General features: G+C 53.6%; 1 protein-coding gene across 2 annotated transcripts; it reads right to left on the reverse strand.

The window, feature by feature from the left end:
• Nucleotides 1-95: 95 nt before the first annotated feature.
• LOC116234125 (ectonucleoside triphosphate diphosphohydrolase 8-like) lies at nucleotides 96-9,590 on the reverse strand. Of its 2 annotated transcripts, XM_090121076.1 has the most exons (10): nucleotides 9,575-9,590; nucleotides 7,471-7,598; nucleotides 6,536-6,653; nucleotides 5,670-5,820; nucleotides 4,725-4,884; nucleotides 3,993-4,226; nucleotides 2,726-2,998; nucleotides 2,248-2,358; nucleotides 1,348-1,485; nucleotides 96-1,275 (listed from the first exon to the last, which is right to left on the reverse strand). In XM_090121076.1, the coding sequence occupies exons 2-10, from the start codon at nucleotides 7,591-7,593 to the stop codon at nucleotides 1,093-1,095; spliced, it is 1,491 nt and encodes a 496-aa protein (XP_089977202.1). In that variant the 5' UTR covers nucleotides 7,594-7,598; nucleotides 9,575-9,590; the 3' UTR covers nucleotides 96-1,092. The 2 variants fall into 2 exon arrangements, with proteins under 2 accessions (XP_089977202.1, XP_031457337.2); XM_031601477.2 differs by lacking the exon at nucleotides 9,575-9,590 and having other exon boundaries at nucleotides 7,471-7,593.
• Nucleotides 9,591-15,272: the final 5,682 nt, after the last annotated feature.

Raw genomic sequence — 15,272 nt, forward strand, 5'->3', positions numbered from 1 at the left:
AGTTTGGTGGGTGCTGTGAGGTCTCCAGCACTGAACAATGCTGAGGAGGGCCCTCACATTGCTTCCTGTGGCTGAGGCAGAAGTTCTGACCCCTTTCCCCTGTGTCCCATTGTCATTACCAGCCTTTACCTCTGAGGCAGAAGCAATAAAATCTTATCGGCTCAGGAGCAAAATAACAAGCATTTCCATCTTCACTGCCTTTTCCAGTGTTTACTTCTGGATAACAAGAGTGGCTGGGTGCCTGCCTTTCTGCAACAGCTGCAAAGGTCAGTTCCATGCTGCCGGGAGGCAGACTTGCTCCCAGCAAATAACAAAGTGAATCATGCATGGGGCAGATAAGGAGTGAGCAGAACCAAAGGCAAAGGTGAGGGCACAGCCGTGGGGGAGATCCAGCTCAGCACCATGCACAGGTCGGGGCAAGATCTGCAGCCAGCTGCATTTGCAGCCTGGTATCCACAGTTCACAGATCTTGTGGTGGTGGAACAGTCTGGTGTCCAGGAAGGCACTGTGGAACAATGATCCCTCTATCCTATAAGAAAAGGAAGAGATGATGAGATGAGATGAGATGAGATGAGATGAGATGAGATATGAGATGATGAGATGAGATGAGATGATGAGATGGACTCTGTAGAGGCATGGACTACCTTTCTGGCTGTGGATACTCAATTTGCATTTCAACTCCTAGGCCAACAGCTGAGCCCAGGCAGTAGGTTCATAAGGAAAGTTAGCTGGGGCATCACAGAGCCATCTGTGCACTCAGACTGGCACAGCTGGCAGGAATCTTCCTTGCTGACCATGGTCAGACCCAGCACTGGAGGAAGCACCTCGCACCCATCTGCCAGCACCATGATGGTCTGCCACTCAGATCCTGCACAGCCAGATGGGCTCCAACATCCATGATCCAGCCAATGGGGTGGAGGACAAATCTCTTACAGGATTAATGGTGTGAGGAGGCAGACTGGCCAGGCTTTGGTGTGTAGGCTGATCCCTCAAGGGGATCCTCAGGGAACCTCCCGTGGTGCCTATCTGCATGTCTGGGGACAGTTCTAGGAGCCAACCCTTGGTTCTTCAGCATGGTAGAGGTTACCATTCCTACGTCCACAAAAGCACAACCAGTGCAACGAGCCCCAAGGCCAAGGTGAGGGTGATGAAGGCGATGGCTGCAGCCCACAAGGAGGGTGTGTGACCCTTCACCCACGCTGGAGCCTCTGCTGGGATCATGTTGGTGAGGTTCAGCATGTAGCCCAGTGTCCAGCCCACGTTGGTGCTTCCCACCTGGAAGGAGAAGAGATGCTGAGTTAGCCCAGTGCTGCACGTTCCCACCTGCTGGCCAAGTTCCCTGCTGACCTTCATTTGGAAGAAGATGTTGTTCCAGCTGGTCTCGTTGAACTTGTAGGCATCAAGGAGGAGTGTGAGGATGTAGTTGGCGTTGGCGCAGTATTTAGGCAATCGCTCAGGATCCTCTTCGGGGTAATTAGAAGACAGCTGGGAGGAGCGTGTTAGAGGAAGAAACGAAGTTATTTGTAGGCAATTTCCAGGTTGGTGAGCAGACACTAGTAGGAGTCCATTTTAGGACCAGTTGTCTTTAATGTTATGATTAATGACCTGGATGCAGGGCATGGCACAGCTCCCAGGACAGCAGACACGGCCCCAGGTGCTCAGGGGGCACAGGGACACTGCTCTCAGCTGTAGGGTTGGGGTTTGAATGGTGCTGTGTGGGGCCGGGTTGGGCTCGGTGATCCCTGCAGGTCCTGTCCAGCTCTAGTTTCTATAAATTGAGGTGTTTTGGACCTGTCCACACAGGACATCTCCTCTCGCGAAAATCTAATTCCCATGTGCAACAGATATTGGATGGAGGTCCTCTCACTCCACATTCTCCCATCTCAGCATTATTGTGCAAGGGGCTCCTGCTCTCTGTCTCACGGTGGTGCTACCACATCTCTTGGCCTTATTTACCCCATTGGACTCTTCTTCAAAGCGGTGTCAGCCACAGGCTTTTCTCACCCTCCCCCAGGGCTCCATCCTCATCTCCATCGCAGCTCCTGTGATGATTTGACCTACACCTCCCCCCATGTTGTGTGAGCAAGGAGTGCCCCTGAGGGTGGCTGCAGGATTGTCCTGGCTCCTTCCTTGAGCTCTGGGATGGCTGCTTAGAACACAGCTTAGAAACCTGGCAGTCGCTGCTCCTCCTCCCCCACCCATTTACTTTTGGAACTTCCCCATGGCTTCCCACAACAAGAAACATACATCCTCCCAGGTTCTTGCACAGAAACGCTCAATGGTCTCCCTGACGGTGGCCAGTGACTGTCCCTCAGTCAGGTTGAGAAACTTGAAGTTGTAGTAAAAAGCAGAAAAGGCCTGAAAAGCAAGAGATAGAAATACCAGTGAGTTACAATGAGGGATGCTCTTCTCTCTCCAACCAGCAAGGCCTGCTTGCATAAATGGCTTTCACTGGGACTGTCCCAGCTTTGCCCAACCCCAAGCATCACTATCCCTGTCCCAGAAGAGATGATGGCTGAGGGTCTCACTAAGCATCTGTTTTATTGGAAGGGTCCCATTCTGAGAGCTGCCTGGAACCCCTGGTGTGCCCTGGGGCACTGGCAGTGTGGGAGCTGCTTGCCCTCGCTCTGCTGCAGGGAGGTGACAGTGGCACAGGGCTCAGTGGGACACTGCAGCACTGGGGGGACACACACAGCTGGGGGGAGAAGGACGGGGTTTGCCTTACAAAGAACTGCCCGCTGACAGGGGGCTGGTAGATGCCATCGAAGGAGCAGTCCTGGCTCTGCCCACATGCTGAGAAGTTGAAGAGCTTCTTGACAGCAACCAAACACCCGCTGGCATTGCTCCTGCCCTCCAGGGTCACATTTCTGTTGTCGAGAGGCAGCTGTGGGTCACTCTGGTTGGTGCAGGGGCTGGTGTGGAAGGAAGACAGCGAGATGGTTTCCTTGTAGTCTTTGGGGTAGCAAGGATGTTCAACCAGCGTGCTGGAGGGCGACTCCTGAGAATAGCAAAATCCAATGATTTGCAGGCTGCAGCATCCTCCAGACCTCTTGTTGGGTATGCTGGGTGGCTTCCTCCCAGGACATACGTGTGCAGGCATCTCCCACCTCTTCAGCAGGGAATGACCCTCACACTTCAATCCTGACCTTTTCTGTCCACAGTTCCACCCAGAGCTTAGCTCTGGTTCTCCCCACATCTTGTCCAGTCCCAAGAGCTACTCCTTCCCACTGAAGCAGTCAAATGCTGCAGCCCCAGCAGGGTCCTCTGGGACACACAGAGCCCTTTCCACCCCAGCTCTTAGCCTGTCTCCAGTTCCAGACCCAGCCAGGAACACCACCTGGGACCTTCCTGGATGTGCAGCGTGAGCAAACACTTCTGCTCTCGGGCTGCTCCTCCATGAAGACCTTCTTTCCCTCTGACCTTCCAAATGCCCTGAGAAATGTATCTGTTCTCTTTCCTCACATTCATACAGACATAAAGCAATTGGGGAGCAGCTATCAGAGACTGTGCCAACACCCTCCTTAAAGCATCACTGGCTAGGTTGGGTTGCTCAGAGCCTTGTCCCATCAAGTTTAGGATGGAGACTACACAGCATTTCTGGGCCTAATCTGATATTTGTCCACTATTATTGGGAAGGAAGCTTTTCCCTGCACCTGCTCAAAAGCTCCCATGCTCCTGCTTGTGGCAATGTCACTTTGCATCTCCAAGAAGAGCCTGATCCTGACATTTCTGCACCCTCCTGTGAGAGAGATGCACGAATCCAGACAAACCTTCCCAAGTCTTCCCTTCTGATGCCTTGCTCCTCCCCACACCTGCCTACACAAATCCAGGGAGCCTTTGCCAGCTCTAGTCTATACTGATGCCTCTCTGAATGAGCATTATCTGCTCTCATAAAATATGAGCATTCATATTTTTCCTATATTAACAAGAGGGTGCATGGTATCATAAGAGTAGAATCTGATTCTCCCCCCACCCCCCAGTTCTCCTCTCACCACAATTAACTCTTTTGCCAGGCGCTTCCACATCTCGTTCTGCCCATAGCAGATGTAGCTGTGAGTGTAGATGTTGTAGCTGTAACCATACAGCATGAACCTGGAGGTTTCATTCCAGTTTATAAATGAACCTTTGGGGGCAAAGCTGATCTGAGTTGATGCTCCTCCAAGATCCAGTGCCCCAAAACTGTCGGCTGCCACTGGATGGACCCACATGTGTGCTTTTGGGGAGTACTGTCAAGACAAAACAGGAGAGGAAGAGGAGTATGAGACAGCTGGGATTACTTGCCCTCAGCATAATTTCACCCTGTAAAAGTCAATGGGGCTTTGTCATTAAATTTGGTGAATTTAGGATCTTAGCTGGCTCTTCCTGTCCCACTGGGAGCAAGGGAGCAGGGTGTTTGGCTCCAGCTTCCTTCAGAGTGACATATGAAACCCAAACTCAGACCTCCCAGCACCATGTGGACGTGGACATGGACATGGACACGGACTTTCCCTGGGCAGTGAGGTAAAGGCAGCAGGAGCAGACTGTCCTCACTGGGCTGCATGGTCCCTAAGAGATTCCCATGTCCACGTGGTGCAAAGATGTGCCCCCATTTTTTAGCATTCCTGATTTTTCCCCTGTCTTTCACTGTAAACAAGTCAGAGGAACACTGGCTGCTTCCCCCAGATCACTGCTGAGTGACCCTTCCTTCTGTGCTGGCAAAGAAACAAGTGTTTCTCCCCTCCCACCTTGGTGAAGGACTCCAGCAGGTAGTTGATGGTGATCCAACCATAAGCTCCCTCCTCTTCTCCTGTAATGATCTGAGCCCCACAGAAAGCCACAGGATACTCTTGTATGGTTTTAGCAATTTCAGCCAGGATTTGGTCTGCAGCTGAGCTGTTCTGTTCCCTAAGGATTCAAAGGTTGGGACCCGGGATGAGATATCACAGCTTCTCTGGGCATCCTCCAGTGCCTCACAGCCCTCATATTGAAGAATTTGTGCCTTATATCTAAACTTAAACCTACCTGTTTAAAGCCATCACTACACTCTGTGACAGAGTCCCTCCCATCTTTTCTGCATCTTGACCAGCTTCCTCTCAGTGGCAGCCCTTCTCTCCAGCATATGACTGCACCACTCAGCTTGGTGTCATCCTCAAACATGCTGAGGGTCACAGGTGACCACTCACCTATGGCTGCTGCTGAGCTCGGGTGGTTGTGCCAGGACAGGGCCAAAATGGCTTCAGACCTCTGAGTGGGGCAGAGTGTGTGGGGCTGTGCTCAATCTCTGAAGCAAGTAACCCCCAGGGTATGACCCAGCTCCTCCACAGGGAAGGGATCAGATTAACAAGGCACTGAAATAATGTTAGAAATCTGTAACCATAAAACCAAGAGCCATGAAATGAAGGCTGACATTTGAAGAGAATTAATACTAGATGGGGAAAGGCCAGGTCACGCAGCACCTCTTTGCCTCTTGCCTCTGCCCTGCCCTCCCACCATCACACCTTGGCAGACACGGGACCCTCCTGAGCTGTGGGGTCCCAGGCAGCCTCCCTGACCCCAGAGCAGCTCAGTCACCCATGGGCCGGCTTCGTCCCCTGCCCAGGGTTGGCTCCAGCAGGAGAGCTGAGAGCACTTGGCAGCCCAGCCCCATGCAGAATGCAGTGCCCCACCAGCCCCACACCCCACAGCAGTACCTCAATAGCCTCATGCCTGCTGTTGCTCCGAAGTAAACTGAGACATCCCTCTGCTTTGCAGCAGGAACAACTTTCAGGGCTTCTTCCAGGCACTCTCTTAGGGAATCACCAGCTTTCGGGGGATCACTGGCATAGCTTGTTATGCCTGGCCCTGGAAGAGAGTCAGGCTGGGAAGGCTCATGAGGAATAGATGAAGGAGTGGGAAGACACAGGGCAGTGAGATCTGTCACCTCTTAGCAAGAATGGGCTCTTTATCAGGGTCCCCCTGTCCTGCGGGAGCTGGCTCACAGACCTGTTATAATCTCCCCCCCTTCAGGCTGGCCCACTGTACCTGCACTCCTAGCCGAGCCCTGAGCAGGTGTGTAACACTTGTCCGTGTTTCATCACTGCGATTAGACAGGTTTGGGCTCTCTGCACCCACCCACCAAGAGGCAGGCTATTCTATCAAATCCTTTTCCTCCCCATCAAGAAGTCCCAGTGCAGTGTCAGTGCCATACCATGATGGTGAGGCTTTGCCCATGCTTGCATCTTCTTTGGAGCACAGGAGCACAGAGAGCACAGAAGCAAAGCAGAGCACAAGAAGTTGAAAGCAGAAGCCTCCAAACACTGAGTGAGCCAAAGTATCAGCCAGAAAGGACAAGAGCTATCTGAGGGTCCCCACCACAACCCCCCAGATACACCGTGTCAGGATGAGACCTTCCCCCCTCAGGACAACTTGTGCAGTACAAAGTGGAGGGTGAAATCCAGAGGAAGACCAAGATACTTCAGTCCCACCAAGTGTTGGTCTTGTGTGGCATGGGCAGCCAAGGAGAGGAAGGCCAGGTCAACCCACCCACCATGCAAGCCCTTGCCCAGGGAATACTGACCCTGGACATCACAGGAAAAGGTCTGGCTGACCACACCGGTGTTGTTCTGCTTGTCCGAGTCCCACTCGTAGACAAACAGAGAGGTGTGGGATGAGCCTGCATCAAACACCATCCCGTACTGGAAGGAACAACCAAGACATCACGCTGGCGGGAGGAGCAGCCCGGCCCTGGCCTTGCCAGGTTCATCAGCCCAGAGCATGCCTCAGCAGCAGCCGTGTGAGGTAGAGCTGTGTGCACCGGGCAGAGCGCAGTGGCAATAGGACGTATCCCATCCATGCACAGCCTCAGCACAGGCACTTATCACAGCAGCTGAGAGACTTTTAGTTCCTTCTGCTGAGGTCCATTCAATAATGCCAGCTCACTCAAGCATTTGCTTGGTGGTTTCCTCATGCTTTCTTATTTTCTTTATTGGTTGAATACCTCTCGTGTCTGCTCCAGCCCCACCCCTGGGCCAGCAGCTCCCCCATCTCAGCACTCCCTGCTCCCCAGCCTGGCAGAGCCCCACGCAGCCCGTGAGCAGCCAGCTGCACCACCAACCCCCAAAACCCTCCACCTCCACTCAGTATGGGAACCCGGCCCCTGCTGCACCTGGCAGCCAGGTGGGGTGCCAGGATGCACAGGAGGAGCTGCAGTGAGGTGCTGCTGTGAGAGCAGCCGGGATGGAGCCCGGGGAGCTGCAGGGACAAAGGCCACGTGGAGGCGCGTCGTGCTGCAGCACTGAGGGAGCGTGCAGAACTCTGCCCTACCCACGTGTGAGTGTGCAGTGGGTTTCAGAGAAGGCTCTTCTCTGCTGCTCAGGCTGTATTAACTGGGAATGGAAGTGAAACACCCACCCACCTGCTACATGGCAGGTCCCAGCAACACTGTCAGCCCCAACCCCAAAGACAAGGCATCTCACCTGCCCAGTGCTTCTCAGGGACCCTTTTTTGGCTCACCTGGACTGTGGGTGGCAGAGTGACATCTTCAACGCTCACCAGGCTGAGGACGAGAGCGATGATGGACAGTGTGACCAGCAGCCCAAGGAGGGCAGTGGTGAAGAGCTTCTTGTTAATGAACATCACAGGAAGGCACCTGCAAACCCAAGCAGAGGTACAAGGGGGGAGAGTGGGCACAGCTGGCTGGGAGAAGTGCTGGTCAGCAGGAGCTGCAAAGAGAGCATCCTCAAAAGCTCTCCCCAGGCTGATGTTATCACAGGCACAAAGGTCCTCAGTGGATAATGATATTTTTCCTGAGAGCAGCAGTATTAGGATAAAAGTGTGGGGCTGTGGATAGAGGGACAGGTCCCCAGCAGCCTGGCACAACTGTGGTGGGGACACAGTGGTCCTCCATTCCCCACAGCCCCTCCTGCTCTGCTCATGGCTATGGGAAGGGATCAGGTCTGAGAGGAGCACAAAAACACTGTGCTGAAAAGAGGGGGACATGGGAAATGACAACAAAACTCACTGAGAGATCTTGCAGAAAGGGACAGTGATGCTATTTCACAATATGTGTGCTCAGCTCACCTGTGGCTCTGGAGCTGCTGTGTGTCCTCACCACGGCTCAGGGCTCCTCCGCTGCCAGCCTTGAGCCCAGCTGGGGCTCCGTTTATGTCCTCTGGGGCTCCGTTTACGTCCTTTGGAAGTGGATGCTGCTTGAAGGTCGTCTCCCCATTATTTTACCTCAAACTTCATCAGAAAGTTAGAGAAAACTCTTGATTGATTAACATGTGTATTTACGGCTCGGCTCCTGCATTTTTTCTGACACCTTACCCTTGCCCAGTAGGTTCCTCCTCCTCATTTGAATGGAATCATGCATGAGAGTCCTGCAGCAGCTGGGTCACACCTTGGCTTTGATCATGGTTAACTCTTATTTCTCCGCTCTCCTCTCACACATACACTTCTCTCTTCCCTCTCACCAATCCTAACACTTCCATTTTGAGCTTCAGCAGGGCTAAGAGCAGAGAGTGATGTTTCCAGTCTGCAGTTCCCTGGATCACACACAGAGTGAAGGCAACTCGACCAGAGGTTTTACTGTGATGGAACTGGAGGGTGGTCCTGCTGGGGGTCTCAGCATTGTTCCCTGATCTTTGCCAGGGGGTGCAGGGTAGGACATCAGCATGGCCCGGCTGGGGCAGCCAGCCATTCCCTGTGTATGACCCAGCTGTCACGGGGCTGGTTGCGGTGGAAAGATGCACTTTCTGGTTGCCTTATCTCAGCTGAGTCAAACACAGAGGTGCTGGCAGGGAGGAGCTCTCATTGCACTGTCTGACCTTCCCGGAGCACTCTGCCCTATGGCTGTGTGCTCCAGTGTAACCCCCTGTGAAACTGGGGGCTCAGCCACCCCTGAACTCTCTGTCCGCAGCACAGACTGCCCAGCCTGTCACCGTGGTGTCTCTCACATTGCCACGTGCTGCTGAGGGAGACAGGAGACCAGACTGTGGCTCCACTCCACTCCCATCTCCACCCATCACACAACCTTTGGACCCAGGTTGGTTGCTTCACTGGACGAGAATGGGGTGTCCTCTCCCTTCCTGGGTCTGAAGATTTCCTGCTGTCTGTGCAGCAGCCAGGATGGGGCTTTCTGAGCAGCCCCATCTCCAGGCAGGATAGGGGGCACTGACCAGCCACTATCCCTCACACATCCACCTTTCCCCTAGGAGGAAATATGGATGAGTCTTGGGAGGAACCGTGGAGGAGCGAAGGCAGGAGAACCAGTTCCCCTGCACTGTCCCTAAGCAAACAGCCTGCCTGGTGCCGGGGGCTGGCAGGGCTGGGGCAGGGCTGCAGTGGGCACGCAGCTCTGGGCAGGTACAGGGCAGGGCAGAGGCTTTGCTGGGAGTGGGAACGTTGTCTTTAAATAGCTCAGTTAGAAAATCTTGAGGCAAGTCACAGGGAAGGGCTTAGTGATCGTGTTGACACAACTCTCCTCGCAGATACATCTGGAACAGGAGAGAGTGGGGTGCAGGGGTGAACTGGAGGCCATGTGCAGATCCCTTCCCAAACCTGCATCATGTCCTTAGCACGCAGCATTGCACACCTGTGCCTCCTTTCTTAGTAGGCTTGCTTCCACCCTGGATAATCAAATCAGATAATTACCTCTAGGCCGAGCACCAGCCCCTTCTCTTCTCAGGAGGCACAAGGCTGGTTCCCCCAACACCTGCCCATGTGCACTTTCTCATTGGTGTCACTGTCCCAGCCAGGCTCTGGAAGGTGACAACAGCCCTGACTCCATGCCAGAGAGTAATGCCACTTGAGGGAGTAGTCTGTAAAAGCATGGGCAGGGGCTGCCCACTTAGCTCTGGGTGCTGAGTCCTGATTTTGGTGAGCCCTGGCCCTGTTTGCCTTCAGGGATGTGCTGTGATGGAACGGAAAGTGCTGTTTGCTCATAACTTCAGAAGTGACCCAACAGCCCCATTCTTCCAACTGCAGGCTGACAAATCTGCTTTTAGGAGGAGGCATGGCCAGAGTACATGCACACACCTATTTGATCTGCTCTTGAGGGGCATGTCTCTGTCCCCAGGCCTCCACGTGACTCTGAGACCCAGAAGGAAGTCCCGGGTCTGCAGGAGGCTCCGTGTAGCCCAGCACCTGGCCACAGCTGCCACATGGGTGCAGGCAGTGCCTTGTGCCCTTATTCCAGCAGGACTGCTGGAGCTGGAGACATTTAGAGCTGCCCAAGGGATGTGTACCTCCATACTCCTACAGTCCTTGGAGGGTAAATAACACGTCCTTTCCTCCCTGTGCTCTTTCCACATGTGCCCTGATGGCTCAGACTGCACAGCCCCATGCATAGCCCACAGACCAGCTCACAACCAAAGTCCTGCTCTCTGGGCTTCCCTCCCACTGGTCACTGCTTTTTCTAACTTCAACCCAAGCCCTGAATTAGCCAAAGCCAAACAAGAGCATCCTAACATCGAGATCTCCTTGCAGAGCTGCTCTGTGCAGTCAACAGGGCCAAAAGGAAGAGGCAGAAGGTGGAATAGTGATGTGGTGGAGGGTTCCCTCTGCAAGGCTGGAGGCTGCAGGAGATCAGGAAGCCCCTGCACTCTGGGAGGTGCCTGTAAGTATTGCTGTAAGGCTGTGTGCTCCAACTCCTGGCAGCCCAGCTTATTCTCACACAAACCACTGAAGACCATCACGCAAGCTCCTTGGGACACAGCCCAAAAAGCAGTTGCAAAATCCAACAAAAACAAAGCTACAGGACTCTCTTATCTCTAAAGAGGCTGCCATTGTAAGAAAAGGATGCCAGCTTGTGTTCACATGGTTTCTTGACAAACTGAGATGAAACACTGCTTATTTCTTCATTTTCTAGGTGCTCTCTCATCACTTTATGCCAGTGCTCCCAGCAGTTTGGAGCTGAGCCACAAGAACTGCAATTTGCTGTCATCTACACAGAGGTAAGACACGTCCCCAGCACAGGAGCTTATTGAACACAAAACAAAGCTTAATTATGGGAATACAGAATGAGCTGGGAAGCCCATCAGCACATCAGAGAATTCCCACTCCTGACACCCATGTGTTGTCTCTACCTCCTGCACACACAGTAAACCAGTGAGGTCCTTTCTGATCTTGGTGCCTCACTGTAGTCCTCTGAAAGAGCGCCCACATCGCTGGTTTCCTTCCATGCGTGTCTTGCCCACAGTCCCCACCACTCTGCAGCAAAGAGGCAGGCACAGTGAGTGGGATGAAAGGGGTGTGGGTGCTGTGGAGGTGAGGAGCACCAAGGAGTGACATTGCCCTCTGTGCTGGTGATAAGCATCCAAGGAGCGGATGGGTCTGCCCTACAGACAGCATCTGGGATGTGCAGTGAGTCTGGCAGAGGCAGTGAGAGGGGGAAGCACACCAGTGAAGGGCTTCTTTTTGAGCAACAGATGGTTCTTACTTAAGCTGTATTTCCCTTGCACGTGTGGAAATGAATGGCTGAAAGAAAGAAATCATCCAGGCTTGCTGCCAGGGTTACTAATCCTCTGCGCTGAACATTGCAAAAAGCTGGTGAGTTTCAAGCACAGAGATGATGTGCTCATCTCTGATGGAGATGAGTTAGTAAAGGCTTTGTCCCACACAAACCTCAGTCTCAAGGGTTTAAAGAGATGAGGCAGCCCAGACACGAGCCCTGGGTGGCAGTGCACACCACAACTGTGCCGCATGGCTTGGCACCACGGCTGCAGCCCAGCTGGGAGGCAGAAGATGTCAGAAGGGTATGCTTAGTGGATATGAAGTGGAGATATTTGAGATGATTGTGTCCAGCCTCAAAGCCCAACTAAAATTTGGCCTTTTCTTACCCTTCCCTCAGCAAACCCAGCAGTCAATGGCTGCTCCCAGTTAAGGCTTGCAAGACTTGGGTTTACCTGAGGGCAGCTCCAGACACCTACACATGACAGAATGGCTCTGGAAAACACAGCCCATATCCAGGGGCTGGGGCTCCCACCACGGCCATAGCACCAGCAGTGCCACCTGGTCCAGGTACTCTACATCTCCCACATCATTTTTCTCATACAGCCCATGTGTGGTTGCTCACATGGCACATCTGCTCCCACCAGCCTAGGGCAAAGCAGGATGCTGTCCAAACCACAGCCCAAGCATCCTTTCAAAGGCGCAGCTCCCAGCTCCTGACTCCCACCACACTGCCATGTGAAAGCCACAGCCATGTTGAGAAGGTTCCCAGGTGTTCCCATATCAAGATGCAGTTGGATGCTGCTGGGACCAAGTCATCACAGCTGTCCCCCTTGGGAAACCTCATGTCCCTGGGGTATCTCAGGTCATACTAGACATTTGTTCCTCCCATATATGAAGCCTGATCAGGGTGTCCTGGCCTAGGCTATGCTCTGAAGGAATGATACAGACATGGCAAAACCAGACTGGTCTCCCTCCAGCGTGGTCACCCCCACACAAAGCTGTTTGTCCAGGAGCTGCTCCTGTTGCTCCTGTGCTGCGACACAGAGAGGAGTGACAGCCAGGACTGGGGCTGTCCCTGCCACAGGCTCAACCCCAGCATGGGGGGATGCTCCCAGAAGCATTCACAGTTCACATCACCCCAGCCACAGGGTCCTGAGAAGTTTTGCTGCAGGATTTGTGTCCCTGAGCATGAAGTGATTCCCAGGAAGCAGCCTGGCTGCTCCAGGTACCAGGAGAACACCACAACCTCCCTGCTGTGTACGCAGTCCTCATGCCCTCACTGAGGGCAGCACCCACATTTCCATGCCACCCCTATGTCCCCAAACGCACCTGAGAGCTTTCCTGGCCTTGGAGAACAGAGCTGGGGGTGCACAAAATGCAGAATGAGCCGCATGCAGGTGGATGTGGCATCATCTCCTGTGTCACACCCCACAGCCTGGTGACACAGTCAGGTTGGGCCTGATGGGTCTGGGCAAGCCCCACCACAGCTCAGTGCCAGGAGCTGCCCCATGTCACAGCAAGGCTGTGGGATACCATCATCCGTCTGATCTTCTCGTGGTGTGCCCCTTTCCTGTGTTAATTAGCTGGCTGGGCGGGGAGCTCCGGCAGCCCAAAGGCATCCATCCATCCCCAAAGGACTCAGTGAGCGTCCTCTCCTGACTCAGAGATTCCTCCTGCTTCCCACTTCTCTCCATCCCCACCATGTCCCACCATGTCCTTCCTCCTCTGTGTCCTTCAGACCCTTCAGCAGATCCTGGTAGTGCCACCACTCACGCCAGCCCTGTCTCACCCTCACCACACCACCCCCAGTCCTCACCCCAGCCCCATGTGAAGAAGTCAGTGAGGTGACACAGTGCCTGTGGACCATGACTCGAGGCTTTGTGGGCACAACTGCAGCATGGGGACTCCAAGAGTGGGGGAAAACTTGTTGTGCAAGCAGAGAGAAGGCAAGGAACAACTCCTGCTTCCTCCCAGGTGCTGTGACCTTGGTGCACCATAGTGTGACGCAAGTGAGCAACAGCTGGCTCCAGGTGGACTGACTCAAGGTAAGCTTGGGAACAGCATGGTCTCACCTGGTTGGCACCAAGCCCTGGAAAACCACTTCAAAGGAGATGCAGAAGCAGAGGAGCCAACTCCCCACATCCGAATGCCGGCGCCACCTAAGGGTTCAAAAGGACCAAGCTAAATGGATGTTCCTGTCTTCTACTTGCAGTGCTGGAGCCTGATCCCAGGCTAGCACAAGCCACTTAGAATCACTGGGGACACCCAGTCCAGAAGCAGGTCACACCACATGGCCCAGCCTGAGGTGCCAACTGAGGGATCCTGCTCAACTGACACCGGTTCTGCCACTGCCTCTCTGTGACAGCCTGGATGAGCAAGCACCAGCATGCAGGGACAACCTTCATCACTAGTGGAAATTCCCTCCTTGTGCACAAGGGAGAAAAGCAGCAGCCACCTGTCTCATTGCCATCAGAGCATCTCCCAGGGCTGGGAGAGATCTGCCCTATACTCACAGGGGCACTGCCAATGTCCTGACATGCAGTAGTTGACTTTGGCCATGCCCCAAATGCCAACCCCTGCCTGGAACCACTCAGTCTCACCTGGCTGCTGGAGAAGAAAAGGTTTAAGCCACTACGGTGCTCCTCTCTATCTGCCCACTGATGCCTTGCTAGCGATGGCCAGACCTTTTGGACAGCCTGAACTGAGCTTGGTGAGAACCAGAAGGGCAAGAGCTCAGCAGCAGCCTGGGGGCCTCTCCTTTGGCTACAGGCAAAGGAGAGAAGGGGAGCCCAGGGTCCAGAAGATGTGGGATGGAGGAGCAGCACATTCCCTTTCCCACTAGTCAGCCCATGAGCACTTTGCTGGCACCTCAGGTATGCATCTCCTTGGTGGGATTCACTTCCCACCCTCCCGGATAGGAAGTGGCACTGGCACTGCTGCCCAGAGAAACTGTGGGTGCCCCATCCTTGGAAGTGCCCAGGCAGTGAATGGGGCCCTGGGCAGCCTGAGCTGGTGGGGGACAACAAGTCCATGGCAGGAGTGGGGCTAGAGGGGCTGTAAGGTCACTTCTACCCAAGCCATGCTGTGATTCTGTGATTCTCCAGCATCCCAGCTCCCTCTGCCCAGCCTGGCCACACAGCTCACTCACCACAAGCACACTCATCAGCAGCACAGCAGAGAGTGAGAAATATGCCAAGAGCAGTCAAAACCAACACTAATCACTCCCTTGTACAAATTCAATCAGTTCCTTCTTCTACCTGGTTCTGCAATACCGCACTTAACCCAGCAGCAACCCCTTCTCTCACTGTGTGGGTACTGGTGACTGTAGGCAGGCACAGCTCTCATGTGCTCTTTAACTGCTATTACACTGCAGATGCAGACACCTGTCTGTGACCCAGCCATGTGTTTAGTTGGTGCCGTTTGTCCTCATCACTGCGTGTGGATGCTGCCACGTCAGCACGTCCTCAGCAGCCCCAGGCAGACCAGGAGGGTTTGTGCCACCAAAGTGGCCCAGGACCTGCATCCTCGTTACACATAAGGGGACGTTGGCGGCAGTAACGCCACAAGGTGGCTCTCACATCTGGCTTGGTGTCACATTAACTCAGAAGACACAGGGAACATCATCAATCATCATGAATGAGAAGCTGTGGGAGCAACAAATGGCTTTTCACACCTCCAGTATATTTACTAGTCTTCGTCTAAACTTGACATATATTCAATATATATTATCAACCTATTATCTGAGTTATCTGTTATCTTCAGCGATTGCAGCTAAAAAGCAAAAGAATCAGTGGGAGTTTCAGTGTTTCACTGAAATACTGGATTATTAGGATTAATTCCTTAGATTTATGCTCTTGGCCAAC

This window comes from Phasianus colchicus, chromosome 19 (assembly GCF_987193195.1).
Source record: "Phasianus colchicus chromosome 19, bPhaCol1.hap1.1, whole genome shotgun sequence".
In the NCBI taxonomy this organism is placed as follows: domain Eukaryota; kingdom Metazoa; phylum Chordata; class Aves; order Galliformes; family Phasianidae; genus Phasianus; species Phasianus colchicus.